Source organism: Trachurus trachurus, assembly GCF_905171665.1.
Source record: "Trachurus trachurus genome assembly, chromosome: 10".
In the NCBI taxonomy this organism is placed as follows: domain Eukaryota; kingdom Metazoa; phylum Chordata; class Actinopteri; order Carangiformes; family Carangidae; genus Trachurus; species Trachurus trachurus.
Genome location: NC_139894.1, coordinates 4,199,647 through 4,216,963, shown reverse-complemented (window position 1 = coordinate 4,216,963; position 17,317 = coordinate 4,199,647). Strand labels below are relative to the sequence as shown.

The following is a 17,317-nucleotide window of genomic DNA, read 5'->3' as shown; positions in this document are numbered from 1 at the left end:
GGAGGAAAGAAGGAGAGGAGAGGGAGGGACCAGCTGCCACCAGGGGACAGATTAGACAAATCCACTGTGTCCTCATGGTTTTATTTATGTTCAACACCAAGATTTATGTGTGAACTTTCAATACCGATCATTGATGTGAAGGAAAACCCAGTCAACACTGACCCCTGGTGTTCACACAGAGGAACGTCACACAAATCCTGTTTCTCATCGACATTTTCATTATATTAAAACCCTCCTGTTGTCCTTATGGGTCAAGTTGACCCAATCTGTTCCCTTCCTCCATCCTTCCTTCTTTACACAATCCTTATTCCCTTCCTTCTTTCCTTCCTTTCTCCCCTTCGTCCTTACTTCCTTCCTCTTTTGATCCAATTGACCTGATCTGTTCCCTCCCTCCATCTTTCTTTCCTTCCCTTTTCCCTTCTCCCTTCCTTCCTTCCTTCCTTGAACCAATCTGTTCCCTCCCTCCATCTTTCTTTCCTTCCTTCCCTTCGTCCTTACTTCTTCCTTCCTTTTTGACACAATTAACCCAATCTGTTCCCTCTCTCCTTCTATCTTACCTTCCTTTTCCCCTTCCTTCTTTCTTTCCTTCCTTGACCCAGGAGGACAACAGGAGGGTTAAACCTCATCAATTGGACAAGGGGAAAGGTGGGAGGAAAGAAGGAAGGAAGGGAAAAGGAAGGAAAGAAAGAGGGAGGAAACATATCAGGTCAATTGGGTCAAAAAGGAAGGAAGAAGTAAGGACGAAGGGAACAAAGGGCTGAAGGAAGGAAAAGGGAAGGGAAAAAGGAAGGAAAAGAAGGAAAGAAAGATGGAGGGAGGGAACAGATTAGGTCAAGGAAGGAAGCAGAAGGATGGATGAAGGGAAAGAAGGGAGGGAGGGAGGAAGGAAGGAAGGAAGGAAGGAAGGAAGGAAGGAAGGAAGGAAGGAAGGAAGGAAGCAAGGAAGGAAGGAAGGAAGGAAGGAAGGAAAGAAGGAAGGGAAAAAGGATTGTGAAGGGAGAAAGGAAGGAAAGATGGAAGGAGGGAACAGATTGGGTAAATTTGGAAACAGGAGGGTTTTAATCAACATTTTCATTATATTTAACTTAATTTTGAATCAGTCTGGTTGAAATTTTAGTCGTTACTGGTGAAATCCACCTTTTCCTGAGTGGGATCATGTGAACAACAGACAGGAGGCGGCCATGTTGGCTCAGTTTCAGTGAAGTCGGCCTCCATTTATATATTTATAAACAGTATTTAATATTTAATAAAGAGTCGACATGAGGTGCAGATGTGTGAGTGACCTGCATACGCATTTAGAGCTGCAACTAACGATTATATCCATTATCGATTAAGCTGCTGATTATTTAAACAATTAATCGATTAGTTGTTTGGTCCATAAAATATAAAAAAAATGTTGAAAAATATCAATCAGTGTTTCTCAAACCACCAGACAACGTCCTCAAATGTCTTGTTTTGTCCACAAACCAAGGAGAGACTCAGTTTATTGTCATAAAGGAACAAAGAAACCAGAAATATTCACATTGAAGAAGCTGGAATCAGAGAATTTGGACTTTTTTTCTTTTAAAAAACGACTCAAACCGATTATTAGATTATCTAAATAGTTGACAATTAATAAAATAATTGATTATTGTTTGATTGAGCGATTAATTGTTGTAGGAATAAATATGGACACGTGATTGATACTGATCAATAACCTGATAAATATAATAAAACCTCATCATCAATTTCCTGCCTTGGCGGGACAATAAAGTTTTCTAAATCTAAATCGAAAAATCAGAGGTGGTGTTTGGACAAATCTCTGCTCAGGACTCTCAGGAGTTACAAAGAGATCAGAGTTTAATATCAAAAACAGGAAATATTCACATTTAAAGCTGAAATCAGAGAATTTGGACTTTTTTCTTTTAAAAAACTACTCAAACTGATTATTAGATTATCAAAATAGTTGATAATTAATTTAATAATCAATTATTGTGCGATTAATTGATGAATTGTTGCAGTATTTATCAATAACCTGATAAATATGACAAATATAATAATGGGTTATCATCATTAGAGTCGGTGTTTGGACAAATCTCTGCTCAGGACTCTCAGGAGTTACAAAGAGATCAGTTTAATATCAAAAACAGGAATATTTTACATAAAAAACAATATATTACAGCACAGAGAGTTGTCGTTGTTAGGAATGAGTGGGTCCGGCGCCCTCTGGTGGCGGACGACGGTCGCTGCAGCTCACAGATGGAGCGGTTTGTCCTCAGGAGTCGTTGGGAAGGCCGAACAGTTTGACGGTGCCGGCCTCACGGTTGTTGTCGTACTTCCCGTCCTTGTCGTCGCAGGCGTACGCCAGCAGCGGCCGCTTCGGGTGCCAGGCAACGGTGAAGGTCGGAGAGTCGCACTGGACCTCCCACAGCTTCTCTCCTGCACAACGCCACCAGCACCATGGAGACGGAGGAGGAGGAAGAAGAGGAAGAGGGAGGAACAACATGTCAAAGTTATCATCTTTTCCACTGCTGCGGCTCTTTAAAAACTTAAAGGGATAGTTCAACATTTTGGCAAATTGGCCCATCACCATAATCCCTATAGTCATAGCAGTAGGTTTGTTACCTTTAATTGTCGGTGCAAGCTGTTTTTAGAACGGCGGAGCAGAGCCGTGAGCTGCTCAGAGCTACGCTACGGAGGCTCATGGGATTTCTTGGTTTCCCTCATCAAACTCATCAAATACACAATCCAACAACTCCACAACGCTCTGGTGGACAAGTTGTGACCTGCACATTCACCACGCTATGAGATAATAACACAACGTTACCAGACAGAGTTGTTTTAGAGGCAAATTCATGCAAAACCTCTGATGCGCGTTGCCTTCAGGGACAGTTTTTCATCAACAGTCTCTGAATTTCCCTCTCAAACAACTCTGTGTGGTAACGTTGTGTTATTATCTCATAGCGTGGTGAATGTGCAGGTCACAACTTGTCCACCAGAGCGTTGTGGAGTTGTTGGATTGTGTATTTGATGAGTTTGATGAGGGAAACCAAGAAATCCCATAATGAGCCTCCGTAGCGTAGCTCTGAGCAGCTCACGGCTCTGCTCCGCCGTTCTAAAAACAGCTTGCACCGACAATTAAAGGTAACGAACCTACTGCTATGACTATAGGGATTATGGCAAGGGGCCAATTTGACAAAATGTTGAACTATCCCTTTAACAATCATGAAAACTGTGTGTAAAAAGGTAAAAACCAGAATCAGTTTTTTCTCGGACCGACCTGTTTCCACCTCTGCGATGTCGATGAAATGATCCTCGGAGGCCGACGCCAACATTTTACCGTCGTGGCTGAAGCTCAGTGTGCGGACCGGCCAGTCCAACCTGCAGACGCACAAATCCATCCAATCAGAGCAAAGACACATTCAGACACACAACGTTACATTATTAATGAATTTCCCTGTGGGGATTAATAAAGTAATTAATATTCTGAATCTACTGGCAAAAGAATATCTGGGTAAGAAAGAGATGGAGGCTGTAATCTAAGAGATCTGAACTTTAAAAAACATTAAGTAAGAACAACAATGAAAAGCCTGTGAATAATAATATATTTAAAAAGAGGAATAGAAAATAATTTTTAAATAGGTATATGGTATATGAGGGATAAAAATAAATTGCTAAACATATGGGATATTATACGTTGATATGGATATTTCCCTATACATATGTTTAATGTATTTTAATGGATGTAATAATGTTTATTGATACGGATATTTATGTAGTATACATATATTGATATGGATAAATATATTGAGATAGATAATTATGTAGTAGATAGATATATAAACCATGATGAGTAGAAAGGGAGTGCTGCTTCTCACTCCTATTTTGAACTTGTGCATTACTTGCACTGCAAAAACTCAAAATCTTACCAAGAATATTTGTCTTATTTCTAGTCAAAACTAATCTAATTCTACTTAAAATAAGACTCATCACATTAAGAAGCAGCTTGTTTTTAGACACTTTTTACTTCTTTCAAGCTGATTTTCACTTGAAATAAGTAGAAAAATCTGACAGTGGAGCAAGTTTTTCTTTCTTATTACAAGCACAAAAAAATTGCTTTCACTGGCAGATTTTCAAATTTGTTTGAAACAAGTGAAAATGATCTAAAAACAAGTTAAAGAGATTAGTTTTGACTAAAATTGAGACATTTTGACAAGAAATAAGACTTTTTGCAGTGTATGATTTGAATCTTTTAATATTATTAAATTATTATTTTTATTATATATGTATATATATATTCATTCATTCTTCTTACAGGAGCAGGTCACAATAAAGTGAGTCATCTTTTCTAGAGAATCACCAATCCTCTTTTTTTCATATCTGATCTGATTCTAATATAATGTTTATATACACATCGTTACAATCACTGTTATTATTATCATCATCATCAATATTGTTGCTGCTGTAGTTAACACATCAACTTCTTATTAAAGGAGTTAAACTTCTATGTAAATGCATTAGAATTTAACAGATTCTGTGTTGAGTTCATGTACAAACAGTTATAAACAACTTTAAAGTTTTCAAACTGAATATTTGAAATCAAAGTGCAACAAAGAGTCTGGATATTGACCGGGTATTGATTATTGATTATGGATCAGAGCGGCGGCGGCGGACACACACACACTGACCTGGAGAAGCAGCGCACACACACCAGCTCCTCCACGTCCCACAGGCTGACCAGCGCGTCGGCACTTCCCGTGGCGAAGTACTTCCCCGTGGGGTCGAACTTGATGCAGATGCAGTTGGACGGGTGAGCGTTGATGGACTGGATCGGCTTCAGCTCCGGGTAACTACACAAAACACACACAGACACACACACACACACACACACACACACAGATTAACCGTTTATTCACCATCCAATCGGATTTTGGATAATGGATCGGATCAAATCTTGAAAATGGGTTGTTTCAAAACCAAAAACGGATTCTGAGATCGGATCAGATCACGTGATGCAGTCTTGGTTTTGATCTGGATAAAACCCTCAGTTTGTGTTGTTCAAAACTTTTCAGTAGGATCAGGATAACTTTGATCCAAAAAATCTGGATTATTCTGATCCCAGCAGTCGGGTGGATTCAGGAACAAAATGTGATTTAAATTAAATTCAAACTGGTCAAATAAACACTATTCATAAAGTAGTATATATACAGTTCTTGATTTATATTTTACCTAATTTTAAACCACAACAGTGATTAGTAAATAATGTTAACTTTTGAATATTCTACAGCTGAAAAACTTTTCCCCAAACTGAATTTAATGAAATTTGAAGTTTGAATTTTAAACACATGGGGAAATATTCACAATTTCACTAATGAACTGTATATTTGCTTTTTTAAATGTATTGTAACAGCCCAACCAGATGGAGTCTGGCTGTTTAAAAGACATTGAAGAAACAACAAAGAGCACAGAAAACAACACATACACTCTGTTTTCAAATAAACACACTTTGAGAGACCTCATGCTGCTGTTCTACCTGTTGTTAACAGACCAATCAGCCTTCAGTGTGATGCACAGTCCCATCTAGAGCATCATTATCCGGATTTGGTAATCTTGAAAATTTGGATTTGGATCAGACTGATCCAATCCTACTTTGCTTTGAACAACTGGGATAAAAGTAAAACAGATCACGTGATCCTGGATAGCAAAAAAGGGCATTTCAAAATCCGGATAATTTTTATCCAGATTACACCTTTTGAACAATTCCTTTTACCTCGTGGGGAAGAAAATGTGACGTTTACAGATGATCGGGGGGGTGCAACGGTACAGGTAGCCCATGGTACAATACGTACCTCGGTTTGGTACGGTTTCGGTATGTGTTTTGTGCAGAGAACTTTTTTTTTCTCCCAAAATAATGTTAAAATGTATATTATTTCTAATATTAGGCTACTACTGTACACTCCTTTAGTCTTTCACTAGACTGAAGCCACTTTCAAACAGAGATGGCGCTATATTGCCGTCATGGAAGACGTCACTATGCTGGCAGCCACAGTCTCTCACTGGGAAAGAAGGAGTTTGTCTATTGTGTGTTTTTTTTTAAAAACAGCCTTTCACTACCTCTCATCCCTGTCAGTCAACTCCTCCTGCTGGACATCGTCTTTCTATCGCGCGCGGATACGCGACCACACACATGCAGTGTGCATGGACACAGTCCTGCTGGAACTCTAATAAAAGCTAAATGTGCTAAATCGCGCTAATAACTAATTCATTTTCCCATGCTGCCGCCTGTTTGTTTTCTTTTTTCCCCCCCTCTTCTGTGTGTGTGAGCTGCTGCACTTTCAGTTGCAGCAGTGTGATAGGAGGAGAGTGTATGGAAGCTCAACAGTGATTGGACATCAACTCGAGGGGGCGGGCTTTCGCCTTAAACGACCAAGCACACACACACACACGGCACAGCTGCCTGTAAAGCAGTAAGAGCTGATGGAAGCTGAATCTGAAATACCGCGGTCCCAGAGCGTATTGCACCGTGCAGGCCGTACCGAACGGTTCGGTATTTTACCGAGAACCGTTTCATCCCTAGTTCCTACCTCAGGAAGTTTTGGTTCTTACTTCAGGATGTTTTGGTTCCTACCTCAGGATGTTTTAGTTCCTACCTCAGGATGTTTTAGTTCTTACTTCAGGATGTTTTGGTTCCTACCTCAGGATGTTTTAGTTCCTACCTCAGGATGTTTTAGTTCTTACTTCAGGAAGTTTTGGTTCCTACCTCAGGATGTTTTAGTTCCTACCTCAGGATGTTTTGGGTTCTACCTCAAGATGTTTTGGTTTCTACCTCAGGATGTTTTTAGTTCCTACCTCAGGATGTTTTGGTTTTTACCTCAGGATGTTTTGGTTTCTACCTCAGGAAGTTTTTGGTTCCTACCTCAGGATGTTTTTGGTTTCTACCTCAGGAAGTTTTGGTTTCTACCTCAGGATGTTTTTGGTTTCTTACCTCAGGATGTTGATGCAGCCGTTGCCGTTGGTGAGGAAGAACATGTCGTTGTCGTTGTTCCAGGAGATCTCGTTCACCTCGAACTTGAACTGCTCCTCGGCTTTGGAGCGATGAGTCTTGGCGTCGATGAAGGTGACGACGTCGTCTTTGTTGCCGACGGCGATGGTCTGTCCGTCGGGGCTCCAGCAGATGTTGATGTTTTCTCCTGAGAGTCGTTTGAGATTCAAGATTCAAGTTTAACTTCGTCATTCGGGTTTTTTACATCATGTTTCCAACTTGTCGTGTCCTAATGTAACTCCATGTGAACGAGTCTCACCCTTCGTGTTGACGGTGGCGATGCATTTAGTGGTGCGGACGTCCCAGATGCGAATGGTCTTGTCTCCGGACGCGGTGACGAACAGGTCTGGGTTGGTCGGATGCCAGCAGAGCTGATCGACGCTGTCGCCGTGACCTCTGTAGTTGTTCTCCTTCACCTGGGGACAGAGACCAGGTCAGAGAGCGGACGACAATAACAACCATACCAATATAGACAGTTGTATAAATAAAACGGTTAAAATCACGACAATAATATAACCATCAATAAAAATGAGTTCAGGCAGATTTTTGTCGTTATCAGGTAAAAACTTAGTGCAGATTGATCATTTAATTACAACAGGGATAAAATAAAATTTGCATTTGTCACTTAGGGAAAGCAGATAGATAGATAGATAGATAGATAGATAAATAGATAGATAGATAGATAGATAGATAGATAGATAGATAGATAGATAGATAGATAGATAGATAGATAGATAGATAGATACTGGGTCCAGTTAAAAACACAAGACAAATTAGACAGTCCATTAAACTAAATAAAATGTAAATAATCTGAATAAAATCACATATTAACAACATTAGAGCACATTTAGCTGAACCACACGCTGATTGTTCCAACTTTATATAAACAATATGCAAACTTATATCAGTAAAATCAAGAGTTAAGCTAATTTAGGACGAGAAGTTTATATTTAACCAGAATATTTCTATATGGGATATGAAATTTGAGATTAAGACAATGTTCAATGTCTGAAACAGCTACAGTCGATAAAATAACAGATTTACTCATTTACTAATGTTTATCACCTTCACTCACTCACTCATTCATTCATTTCAACGAGGCTAACGTTAGCATGCTACCTAGCCTAGCCTCGCAGTGACTCACCAAACGGTCTTTTTCCAGGACGAAGACACTCGCGGTTTTGTCGAAAGATCCGGAGGCGAGTCTGCGGCCGTCGCAGCTCCAGGCCACCGAGTGAACTTTAGCGGTGTGAGCCGGGAACTCTCGGCTTTTATTGTTGTTTCTGAAGCTCTCCTGCATCTCCTGGTAGTACTGCGACTGCGACGCCATCTTGGAACTCTACGTAACGTAACGTAAGAGAGAAGAACGTAACGTAGCGGCCGTCACGACGTAACCAGCGTCACGTCACATCAGAACACCGCCGTCTTGTGTTCAGGAGGACGGAAATGCACTAACCTACATCGTTTCATCTGTTTTATTTTTACAGTCTATGGTTTTATCATTCAAATAAGTTTTGGAATGATATGCAAGACTTTGTAATTGGAAAAAAAAAACAGTATTACTATACAATTTACTGTGTTTGATGTGATGCTATATTTTATTTTCAGTAGGATGGAGAACAACACTGCCAACAAAACAGTGTTCAAATGCATTTTTCTTAGTCTCAGCTAGAGTGCCTATAGAGTACTATAGGTGCCTATAGGCACTCTAGTCTCAGCTATATATTTTTTATTATTATTGAAGTGGAGTTTTTTTTTTATTGAAAATATATTTTTGGATTGAAGCAACCTTTTTTTTTGATTGAAGAATAAAGACACAAATCTACCTCCATAAACCCTGCTTTCATCGTTTCATTGTTGAACTCCAGCAGTATGGCAGGTGTGATCAGATTTCAATTAAATTATCTCCAACTCAGACTGTGTAGTAGCTAGTTTGTTGTGTTTTCCACAAATCCAATAATGTTTCCTATTTTTAATTTTTGGTGGAATTTGAATGAACTTTCTCCAAAAACTGTGATGAGAAAATAACTTTGATAGCCTATGTTTCTACACCGGTTAATAATGTAAAAAATAAAGACTAAGTGTGTGTGTGTCCTTTTTAAATATCATGCTCTTTTATTCTCTGTGACCTTTCTCTCCAGCTCGTCCAGCTGGGCCTTTTTGGTCTCCATTGACCCCTCTAGTGGTCCGACTCCTGCAGAGTCATGATGAGTTGAGATGAGATGAGTCTGCAGAATGAACAAAGGATGACCTCATCCTCCTTCTGCTCTTTGACATTATTGCTCTTTAATCACTGGTCAGTTTCCTTCAGAGCAGCCAGAAGCCGGACCTTTTCCATCTCCTGTTCCTCCTCCTCCTTCTGTTTCAGTGTGTTCTCGGTTGTGAGGTTTTCTGTGTGTGGAAGTGGCGGTGCGTCGTCTCCAGCAGAAGAACTGGTGAACTTTACAACTGCACCGATATGTTCAAAATTAAAAACAACACGCTACCTGACTTGTATTCAGAAAATGTTCCAAAAAAATAAAATGACAAATGACATTGACAAACTTCAGAGGGGCATGTTTATTCATAAAGACAAAAATCTGAGCTAACACAAAACAAAGATGCCGTCAATTTATGATATAATCTGAAAAATGACCTACAAACAATAACCATAGGCCTACTTAAAAAAAAACATGTAAAAGTAGGATGATCAACTTCTATAATTTAGAATGAATTTTTTTTTTTTTTTGTGTCATGCCACTGTGGCCCGTCCCATATGGGATTACAAGACACATTTAATGACAAATACAAGAAAAAAAGACTAGACAGTCCTCCCTGTTGGTGTTAGCTGCCACACAGGTGTGACACATAAATAAACTATTTAAGAATACTTTCAGTACTCAACTATATATCGCTCTTCGTCTCGTTGCCCAAGCCTTTTCAAGAAATAAAGAAAATGTAAAAGATAGATGTTTTAGCTTCTCAGCATCGTCCAACCACACAAATTCCTTATCTGGATCTACCTTACTAAACAATTTTTGTCTCATAGAAAGGACAGTAGAACACAAAATGAATTTCATTCTCCACCTCTTGGATGTCACATAAATTACAAACTCTTCTGCTGTGCCAACACATCTGCCTGTCTCAATATGAACACCAAGAATCTATAATTTAGAACTATGTAATGTGGTGCCTGCTATGCTGTAGAGCTTTTTTGACCTTGTTTGTTGATAAAAATGCAAAAACTGTAGATTGCATAATGTAACATAAGCTGTTTTGTAATAGAATAGGCAAAATAAGATTTGTTTCAGCCTATACCTTCTTGGTCTAAATGTCTATTGAACGACTTCTTTATTTATTTGTTCATTTCATTTTTGTTTTGTCATCTTTCCTTGGAGGTTGTCTAGCTGCTGTGTTTATGTTGAGTTATAATTTCTATTGCACAATGAGGTACCAAAGACCAAACTAAACTAAACACACAACAAAAAAAAGACAAACGAAGCTCATTTTATCTTGAATTGCAATTTTATTTCAAGTGATGCTAAAATGAAAATCCATGTTTTAAAAAACTTTTAGCACTCCATTTATATCCCAAACACACACAATATCTATGTTCACCCAAACTCTGTCAGATACAGTAAATCCTGTCTGTTCGACTACAACGATGCAAAAGACCCGACAGGGAGCAGAGCTGCAGTCGTCTGAAGGCCTGTGCACGGCCTCGATATGCATAATATTCACGCCGGTGACTCTTTAATTAATAGCTCTGATGGGTTGGTGTTGTTTTTAATAATGTGCAGCCTGACGGGTTCGTCACCTCGCGAACATCCGGTCCTTTGCATTAGAGTAAAATACAGTTAAAGGACAGAACAAAATGCACTTTTTAAACGTGTGGTTTTAAGAAAGAACGACAAGGTGTGAAAGCATCATACAAATGTGCCTTTATGTAATTTGCATACTCTTCAAAATTGTTCTTAATGTGTCAGGAAAGCTGTATATATATATACGTATATATAGAGAGAGCCGAAGCGGAAGCAGGAAGTAACGTCGCCATGGGACCTCAACTCGGAAAAAGTCTCCATGTAAGTGAACGGGAGTCAAAGTTTTATTTTGTGATCCGATTTAATTGTGCGCCATGAGAAAAAAATATGACCTCGACCAATTTAAAACATCACGTTTCATGAAGAGAAATCAGCAGTTTGTTGTAAAACGGCAACGGAAGAATGTATTTAGTGTGACAACGCTTGTTGTAGAGGGAAATACAGAGACTGCTTGATGAAAAACTGTCCCTGAAGGCAACGTGTATCAGTGGTTTTGCATGAATTTCCCTCTAAAACAACTCTGTGTGGTAACGTTGTGTTATTATCTCATAGCGTGGTGAATGTGCAGGTCACAACTTGTCCACCAGAGCGTTGTGGAGTTGTTGGATTGTGTATTTGATGAGTTTGATGAGGGAAACCAAGAAATCCCATAATGAGCCTCCGTAGCGTAGCTCTGAGCAGCTCACGGCTCTGCTCCGCCGCTCTAAAAATAGCTTGCACCGACAATTAAAGGGACAACAAGGAGTTTCTATTTGGTTATAAAAAAGTCTCACGTTAATGTGGATGAATCTACGTTACCACTTGTTAATGGGCCCATTTTCTATAAATCTATGGTTTTGTCTCTATCGTTATTTTGTTATTATTAGTGGTGGTGGAAATGCTGGTCGAGCCGACCAGCGTTTCTTTACTTTCGGTTTCGTGGCGAGTCATGAGAATAACGCCGCCGAATCGCCGTTTATGGTCGGAACTACGACGGTATGTGATCGTCTTCCAACCTGTGACTTTAATTCTTGATGAATGAAAACATGAGTCTGTCTTGCGCCGGTCAAAGAATTTCACGGTGCGCGGAGGCTCATAAATGTAGTGTGGAAACACTTCGCTTTTCCAAAACTCCTTGTTGTCCCTTTAAAGGTAACACACCTATACTGCTAAGACTATAGGGGTTATGGCAATGGGCCAGTTTGCCAAAATGTTGAACTATCCCTTTAAGGTCATATTTTTTTCTCATGGTGCAATTCAATCGGATCACGAAATAAAACTTACACTGAAACTTTTTCCGAATTGAGTTTCCCATGGCGACCGTTACTTCCTGCTTCCGCTTCGGCTCTCTATAGACGACAGGCTACAAAATAAAAGTGAAGGAATGCACGGTGAGATGTGAGATGTGTGAAACGTGAGCGAGGCGACCGAGCACAGAAACAATGAGGCCGTTAAAAGGACTCTGGTGTGGACACTGAGTGGAGGAATTCGGCGTGTGGAAGACATCGTATCGTATCTCTGGTGGAGCGGCTATGACGTGTGGAGAGGTAGGCAGAGTGCACGAGCAGCGCACGAGTCCTCCAAAGCTGTTCTGACCGTTGTTTAAATCATTTTTTTTTAAAGTTTAGTTCACCACTCGTTCAAAGACACACGGACGAGGTCAGGTTTCTCCCAGATGTGTTTGTTTGTTTGTCTTGTCAAGGCGGATTTGTCCCGTGTGACCCTGAGAACATCTGGAGCCGAGGCCGAGGTCGGTGGGTTTCCATCCAGATGTTGCATGTGAATATTTAACAGTCACGTTTAGAATAAAATAAAGGCAGATGTTCATGTGTGCTGGTGTGAATATGAAACAGAAGAAACTGAGCCTTAAAACCAGCCGTCAGGACTTCCTGTCACTTTGTGATGTCACAACTAAGCCCCGCCCCCTCACCACCTGGACGACACCATCCATCCAACAACAACTTTGCAGGATTTTTAGTTTCTCTGAGTGTTTTATTCTGAAATCTGCTCAGTTTTTTTTATTGGATCGCTTTAGAAAACAGTCAGCCAATGAGAAGAGAGGCTCAGAGCCTCCTCCTCTCTTCTGATTGGCTGACACCGACCTGTTGTCACTAGAGCTCCAGAGAGAAGCTGAAAGAGAGAGGAGATGGAAAACTACACTGAGATGTTTTTTTTTCACATCTTCTCATGGATCAGCCCTTCAGAATAAAACACACAGAGGAAGAGGATAATATGGGAACTTTAAATTAATCGATTCAAGCAGCAGGTGGCGCTATTCTTCCAATCAGATGCTGTTAGACCAGTTAGAAAAGTGTAAAAATATGATGGAAATGTGGAGTTTGTTTGTTTCCAGAGTTAATCTGAGCAGTGATTAAAGTTCCTCATCTCTTCTTATCAAAGTCAAAAGTGTTTTTCGATTTAGGATCATTGTGAATTTCTAGTGATTTAACTCAAACTCAGGATGGAAACCCACCGACTGGAGAAACCTCTGGATCTTAAACCTCACGTTCCTTATTTATTTCCACCTTTGTCTTGATTTATTTTTTTATTTCCACGTCGCAGCCCGACTCTGACGCTCTGATAGTCGACACGCTGAATGAAACCTGAAACAGGAGCCTCAGCAGCTGAAGAGGAGGAGGAGGAAGAAGAAGAAGAAGGACTGGTGCCTTTTATTCCACTTGTTTGTTTGTTTTGAACCCTGGTTGTAAAAAGTTGTTCCTGTGTTTGTTTGTTTTTTCAGCCTCCGTCCGTTCACACTCAGGAGATTAAACCAGAACGTGAGTGAGTATTTAAATCTAAATACCTGGGAACGACGGTCAGGGCTGCACAACGACCACGTCACTCAGAAATACATGAACTCTGATCTCAGGATGTGTTTACTGGAGCTTTCAGCCACAGCTCATGGCCTTCATCATCATCTGCAGTTTTTGCTTTAAAAAAACAAATCAATCTGAACTTGTGCTACATCGTTTTGCCAAACAATCGGACTGGGATCAGTTACTGATATATCAATAATCTTTTCCTCTAGCGCCACCAACAGAACAGATGAACCCAGTTTATTTTTACCCCCAGGACAAATGTTAAAGGATAATTACAGTTTTTTACAATCTGGACCTTATTTCTAGCATAAAATACGATCATTTCCTCACCCAGATAACTTTGGTGAAATGAAGGAGTTTCTCTGCAGATAATGTGTTATTTAGAGGCTGCATTCTGCTGCCCTGTAGACTCACATTATACGGATATACGCTGCTCTCGGCTGGAGCTCATTTCATCACAACCACTTGTAATGACACCAAAGTTATCTGGGTGAGGAAATGATCGGATTTTATGCTAGAAATAAGGTCCAGATTGTAAAAAAACGGTAATTATCCTTTAACATTTCAGGCTCCGACATGTTTGTTCTGATAATAATTCAGTCTGGTTGGAGTTAAAGAACCGAGGATTAACCTGTAGTTTGTTTTTTTGAAGCAACAACTGATCAATAATGAAACTCCAACTCCAGCGACAGGGAGGAAGCTGAGTGTGTAAAATCAACCGGTGATAAAAAATATTGTTTCGTATGCAACAACATGCAGATTTAGTCTCAAAAACCATAATTTAGCATAGTTTCATTTTGCAGCTTCTTTGTAATAAGATTATACATAAATCAATTGTGCAGCCCTCACAACGACGAGGAGGAGGAGTAAAGAGGAGGAGAAGCAGGAGGAGTTACAGTGCATTCCCTCTGATGACACAAAGTCGAACTCACACTTTGTGCATCAAGTAGAAAAACTAAGAAGAGGAAGAGGAAGAAGAAGAAACATCAACCTAAAAGTTCAGCAGTCGTTGAACAAGTCGAAGTGTTTGAAGGACAAAAACAAACCGAGGCTCTGTGCAAAACGAGTGCAGCTTCCCTCAAACGGTTCAGTCACTTCGTCCTCGTCCAGGGTCCGACGGGTCGAGAAGAGAAAGAGAAGAATAAGAAGAAGAAGAGACGGGGAAAACGCTGCGATCCACAGACGGCGGCTGCTGCTGCAGGTGGGAGCTGCTGCTTTTAGTTTCACTGGTTTCGTTTTAGTGTCGGTGCTGAAACGGAAAACTGAAGGAAAATGAGCAGAGCATCTGAGTCTCCGCCTTTTTGTGTGAGACCCTTAAACGCATCACAGGCCGCCCACACGGATACGGGTTTCAGTGAATCGGCTTAAGTTTGTTTTATTTTTATTTTTTTATTATCATTTCTGCATTTCGTTCACATGGAAACTGTGGTTTTTTGGGGGGCGATGTAGCGCCACATTATGTAATACTGTAATAAATGTTCACCTTGTGATGTAATAATGACGCATTTTGTAATAATCTGCCACATTTCGTGCTAAAATTCTTGAACGCAAATGTGTAATGAACTACACAATGCACCAAATTATTACAAAATGCGAGTGTTGCATTTTTTTAAATGAAGAAAATGTAATAATTTGTACATGAATTTGTGATGTATTGTATTTGAGTTCTGCTCATCATTCGTTTTGTCTTTGTCTAACTGTAATTTTATTGTATTGGACCATGGGACTGCAGATGGAAATGAGCTCTTGAGCTAAATCTAGCATATTTACAACAAATTATTACTATTTTTTGTATGTTCATGAATATGCAGAGTCCCATTTTTTTTTTACATATATTTTGATCTTTGTTTCTATTGTCTTATCTATTTCCATTATTTTATCTTATGCTTGTTCATTGTTTTATGTATGATGTTTTCTTAATTTTTTGATTGCTTTATTCTCTCAGTGATTTTGTATTTTGTATTTTGTGAAGCACCTTGTCACCTTGGTTTTGAAAGGTGCTATAGAAATAAAGTTTATTATTATTATTACAAATAAACTAATTAATGAAAAAAAACGAAGATATTTCTGGAAATAAACAAGTAAAAGATGGTTTTGTGGTGAAGCTCCGTTTCCGTGTGGACGAGGCCTCGGTGGAGAAACTATGAAGACCAAACAAGTCAACCCAATAAATGTGATTAGATTTTTCCTAATCCAATAATCCAATAATCTCTGCTGCAGGTTTAACTTCAGTTTTGTCTCACACGCACACAAACATTCGATCATTTTGTCCTGATCGATCGTAGTTATTTCAAATGATTATTGATCCAGAAGCGTCCCGATCGAGTCTGTAAATATGAAACGTGTTCGATATCTGAGACTCTTTATAAAAACTAATCACCTATTAACAGTTAATTATTGACGAGCAACAGCCACCGTCTGTGTTTCTGCAGCGACTGGACGTGTGAGGCTGCGTTCACAACAACAACAACAACGACATTTTGCTACGTGTTTTGTCATGTGACTTTTCTCTCCGGGTTAATTATCAATTTAACGTTTTTTAGTCTGAAACAGAAACAGAAAAAGTCAAAGTCTGAACTTTCTCCTTCGGTTTCTGTCGTGTTTGTTGTGAACGCAGCAGCTCCGTTACTACGACAACTACATCATCGTCGATCAATAATAAGAGACGACCCCGGATCCTCTGAGTCCGTCCTAGCACTCGGCGTCGTTGCTGCCGTTGACCGGTGCGTCGGCGGCGGCGGTGGCGTCTTGGCGTTGCTCACGGTGGTCGACGCCGTTCGACTGCAACGACTTCTGATCCTCGTCCACGACGCTGAGGAGAAACAACAGGAAGTTCAACTTCACTTCCTGTTTCCTTCTAGTAATCAATCTGTCTGATCAGCTGGTTCAGTTGTTAGTGGATTGATTAGTTACAGCTCAGATTGTGATTATTGATTATTGATTATTGATCAGATACAGATTCAACAACACAAGATTAAAATATATAAAATACAAACAACATGAAGGTTCCAGTTTGGGATCAATAAAGACCGATCGATCAGTGTTCAGCCTCAGGACGATTCATACAGACTGGAGAGGAGGAGGAGGAGGAGGAGGAGGAGGAGGAAGAAGATGAGCAAGAGGAAGAGAAGGAAGAGGAAGAGGAGGAAGAAGAGAAAAAAGAAAAGGAAGAAGAGGAGGAAGAGGAGAAAAAAGAAAAGGAAGAAGAGGAGGAAGAGGAGAAAAAAGAAAAGGAAGAAGAGGAGGATGAGGAAGAAGGAAGAGGAAAAATAAGAGGAAAAGAAAGAGAAAGAGGAGGGAGACGAAGAGGAGGAGGGGGAAAGAGGAAGAGGAAAAAGAATAGGAAGAGGAGGAAGAGGAAGAGGAGGGAGACGAAGAGGAGGAGGAGCTGGGAATCGATCCCAGCCTGCTCGTCGACAGTGTTTGCTGATCAATCACTGAGCTTTAAAGGGATACTCCAAAAAAAATGTTTTTCGTGTCTTGCCTCACTCCTGAGTCCATGACCAGCAGATAGACGCCATCCTTTCCACTGTGCGTGCAGTAACAAGGGAGATAGAGCCGTATCGCCTGTAATTAGCTTAGCTCAAACACTGGAAGTGTATAGGTAGTGTTAGCCTGCCTCCACCTAAAGTCGCTAATTAGCTTAGCTCAAACACTGGAAGTGTGGGTAGTGTTAGCCTTAAAAATGTTTGAAATGT

The 17,317-nt window shown here is 40.0% G+C and overlaps 2 protein-coding genes across 2 annotated transcripts in view; both read right to left on the bottom strand.

The window, feature by feature from the left end:
* Positions 1-2,240: 2,240 nt before the first annotated feature.
* Positions 2,241-8,338, bottom strand: thoc3 (THO complex 3). The gene is made up of 6 exons (XM_083980500.1): positions 8,166-8,338; positions 7,281-7,437; positions 6,965-7,169; positions 4,668-4,829; positions 3,260-3,360; positions 2,241-2,418 (listed from the first exon to the last, which is right to left on the bottom strand). Exons 1-6 carry the CDS (start codon positions 8,319-8,321, stop codon positions 2,255-2,257), a joined length of 945 nt encoding a protein of 314 aa, XP_083836626.1. The 5' UTR covers positions 8,322-8,338; the 3' UTR covers positions 2,241-2,254.
* Positions 8,339-16,310: 7,972 nt separating this feature from the next.
* Positions 16,311-17,317, bottom strand: part of shtn3 (shootin 3) — a gene marked incomplete at both ends in the record, with an annotated part of 54,417 nt that continues 53,410 nt past the window's right edge. The window contains one exon of the mRNA XM_083981174.1: positions 16,311-16,431. Coding sequence (XP_083837300.1) covers positions 16,311-16,431 — 121 coding nt within the window. The remainder of the gene's footprint in view (positions 16,432-17,317) is intronic.

Bases quoted from the DNA above. Each gene is read 5' to 3' on its own strand.
- thoc3 (XM_083980500.1), bottom strand. From the start codon at position 8,321: ATGCAGGAGAGCTTCAGAAACAACAATAAAAGCCGAGAGTTCCCGGCT. The intron at 4,830-6,964 runs GTAAGAAACCAA...TGTTTTGTGTAG, and splicing joins GGCTGCATCAACATCCTGAG to TTACCCGGAGCTGAAGCCGA. The intron at 2,419-3,259 runs GTCGGTCCGAGA...GGCGTTGTGCAG, and splicing joins CATCGCAGAGGTGGAAACAG to GAGAGAAGCTGTGGGAGGTC.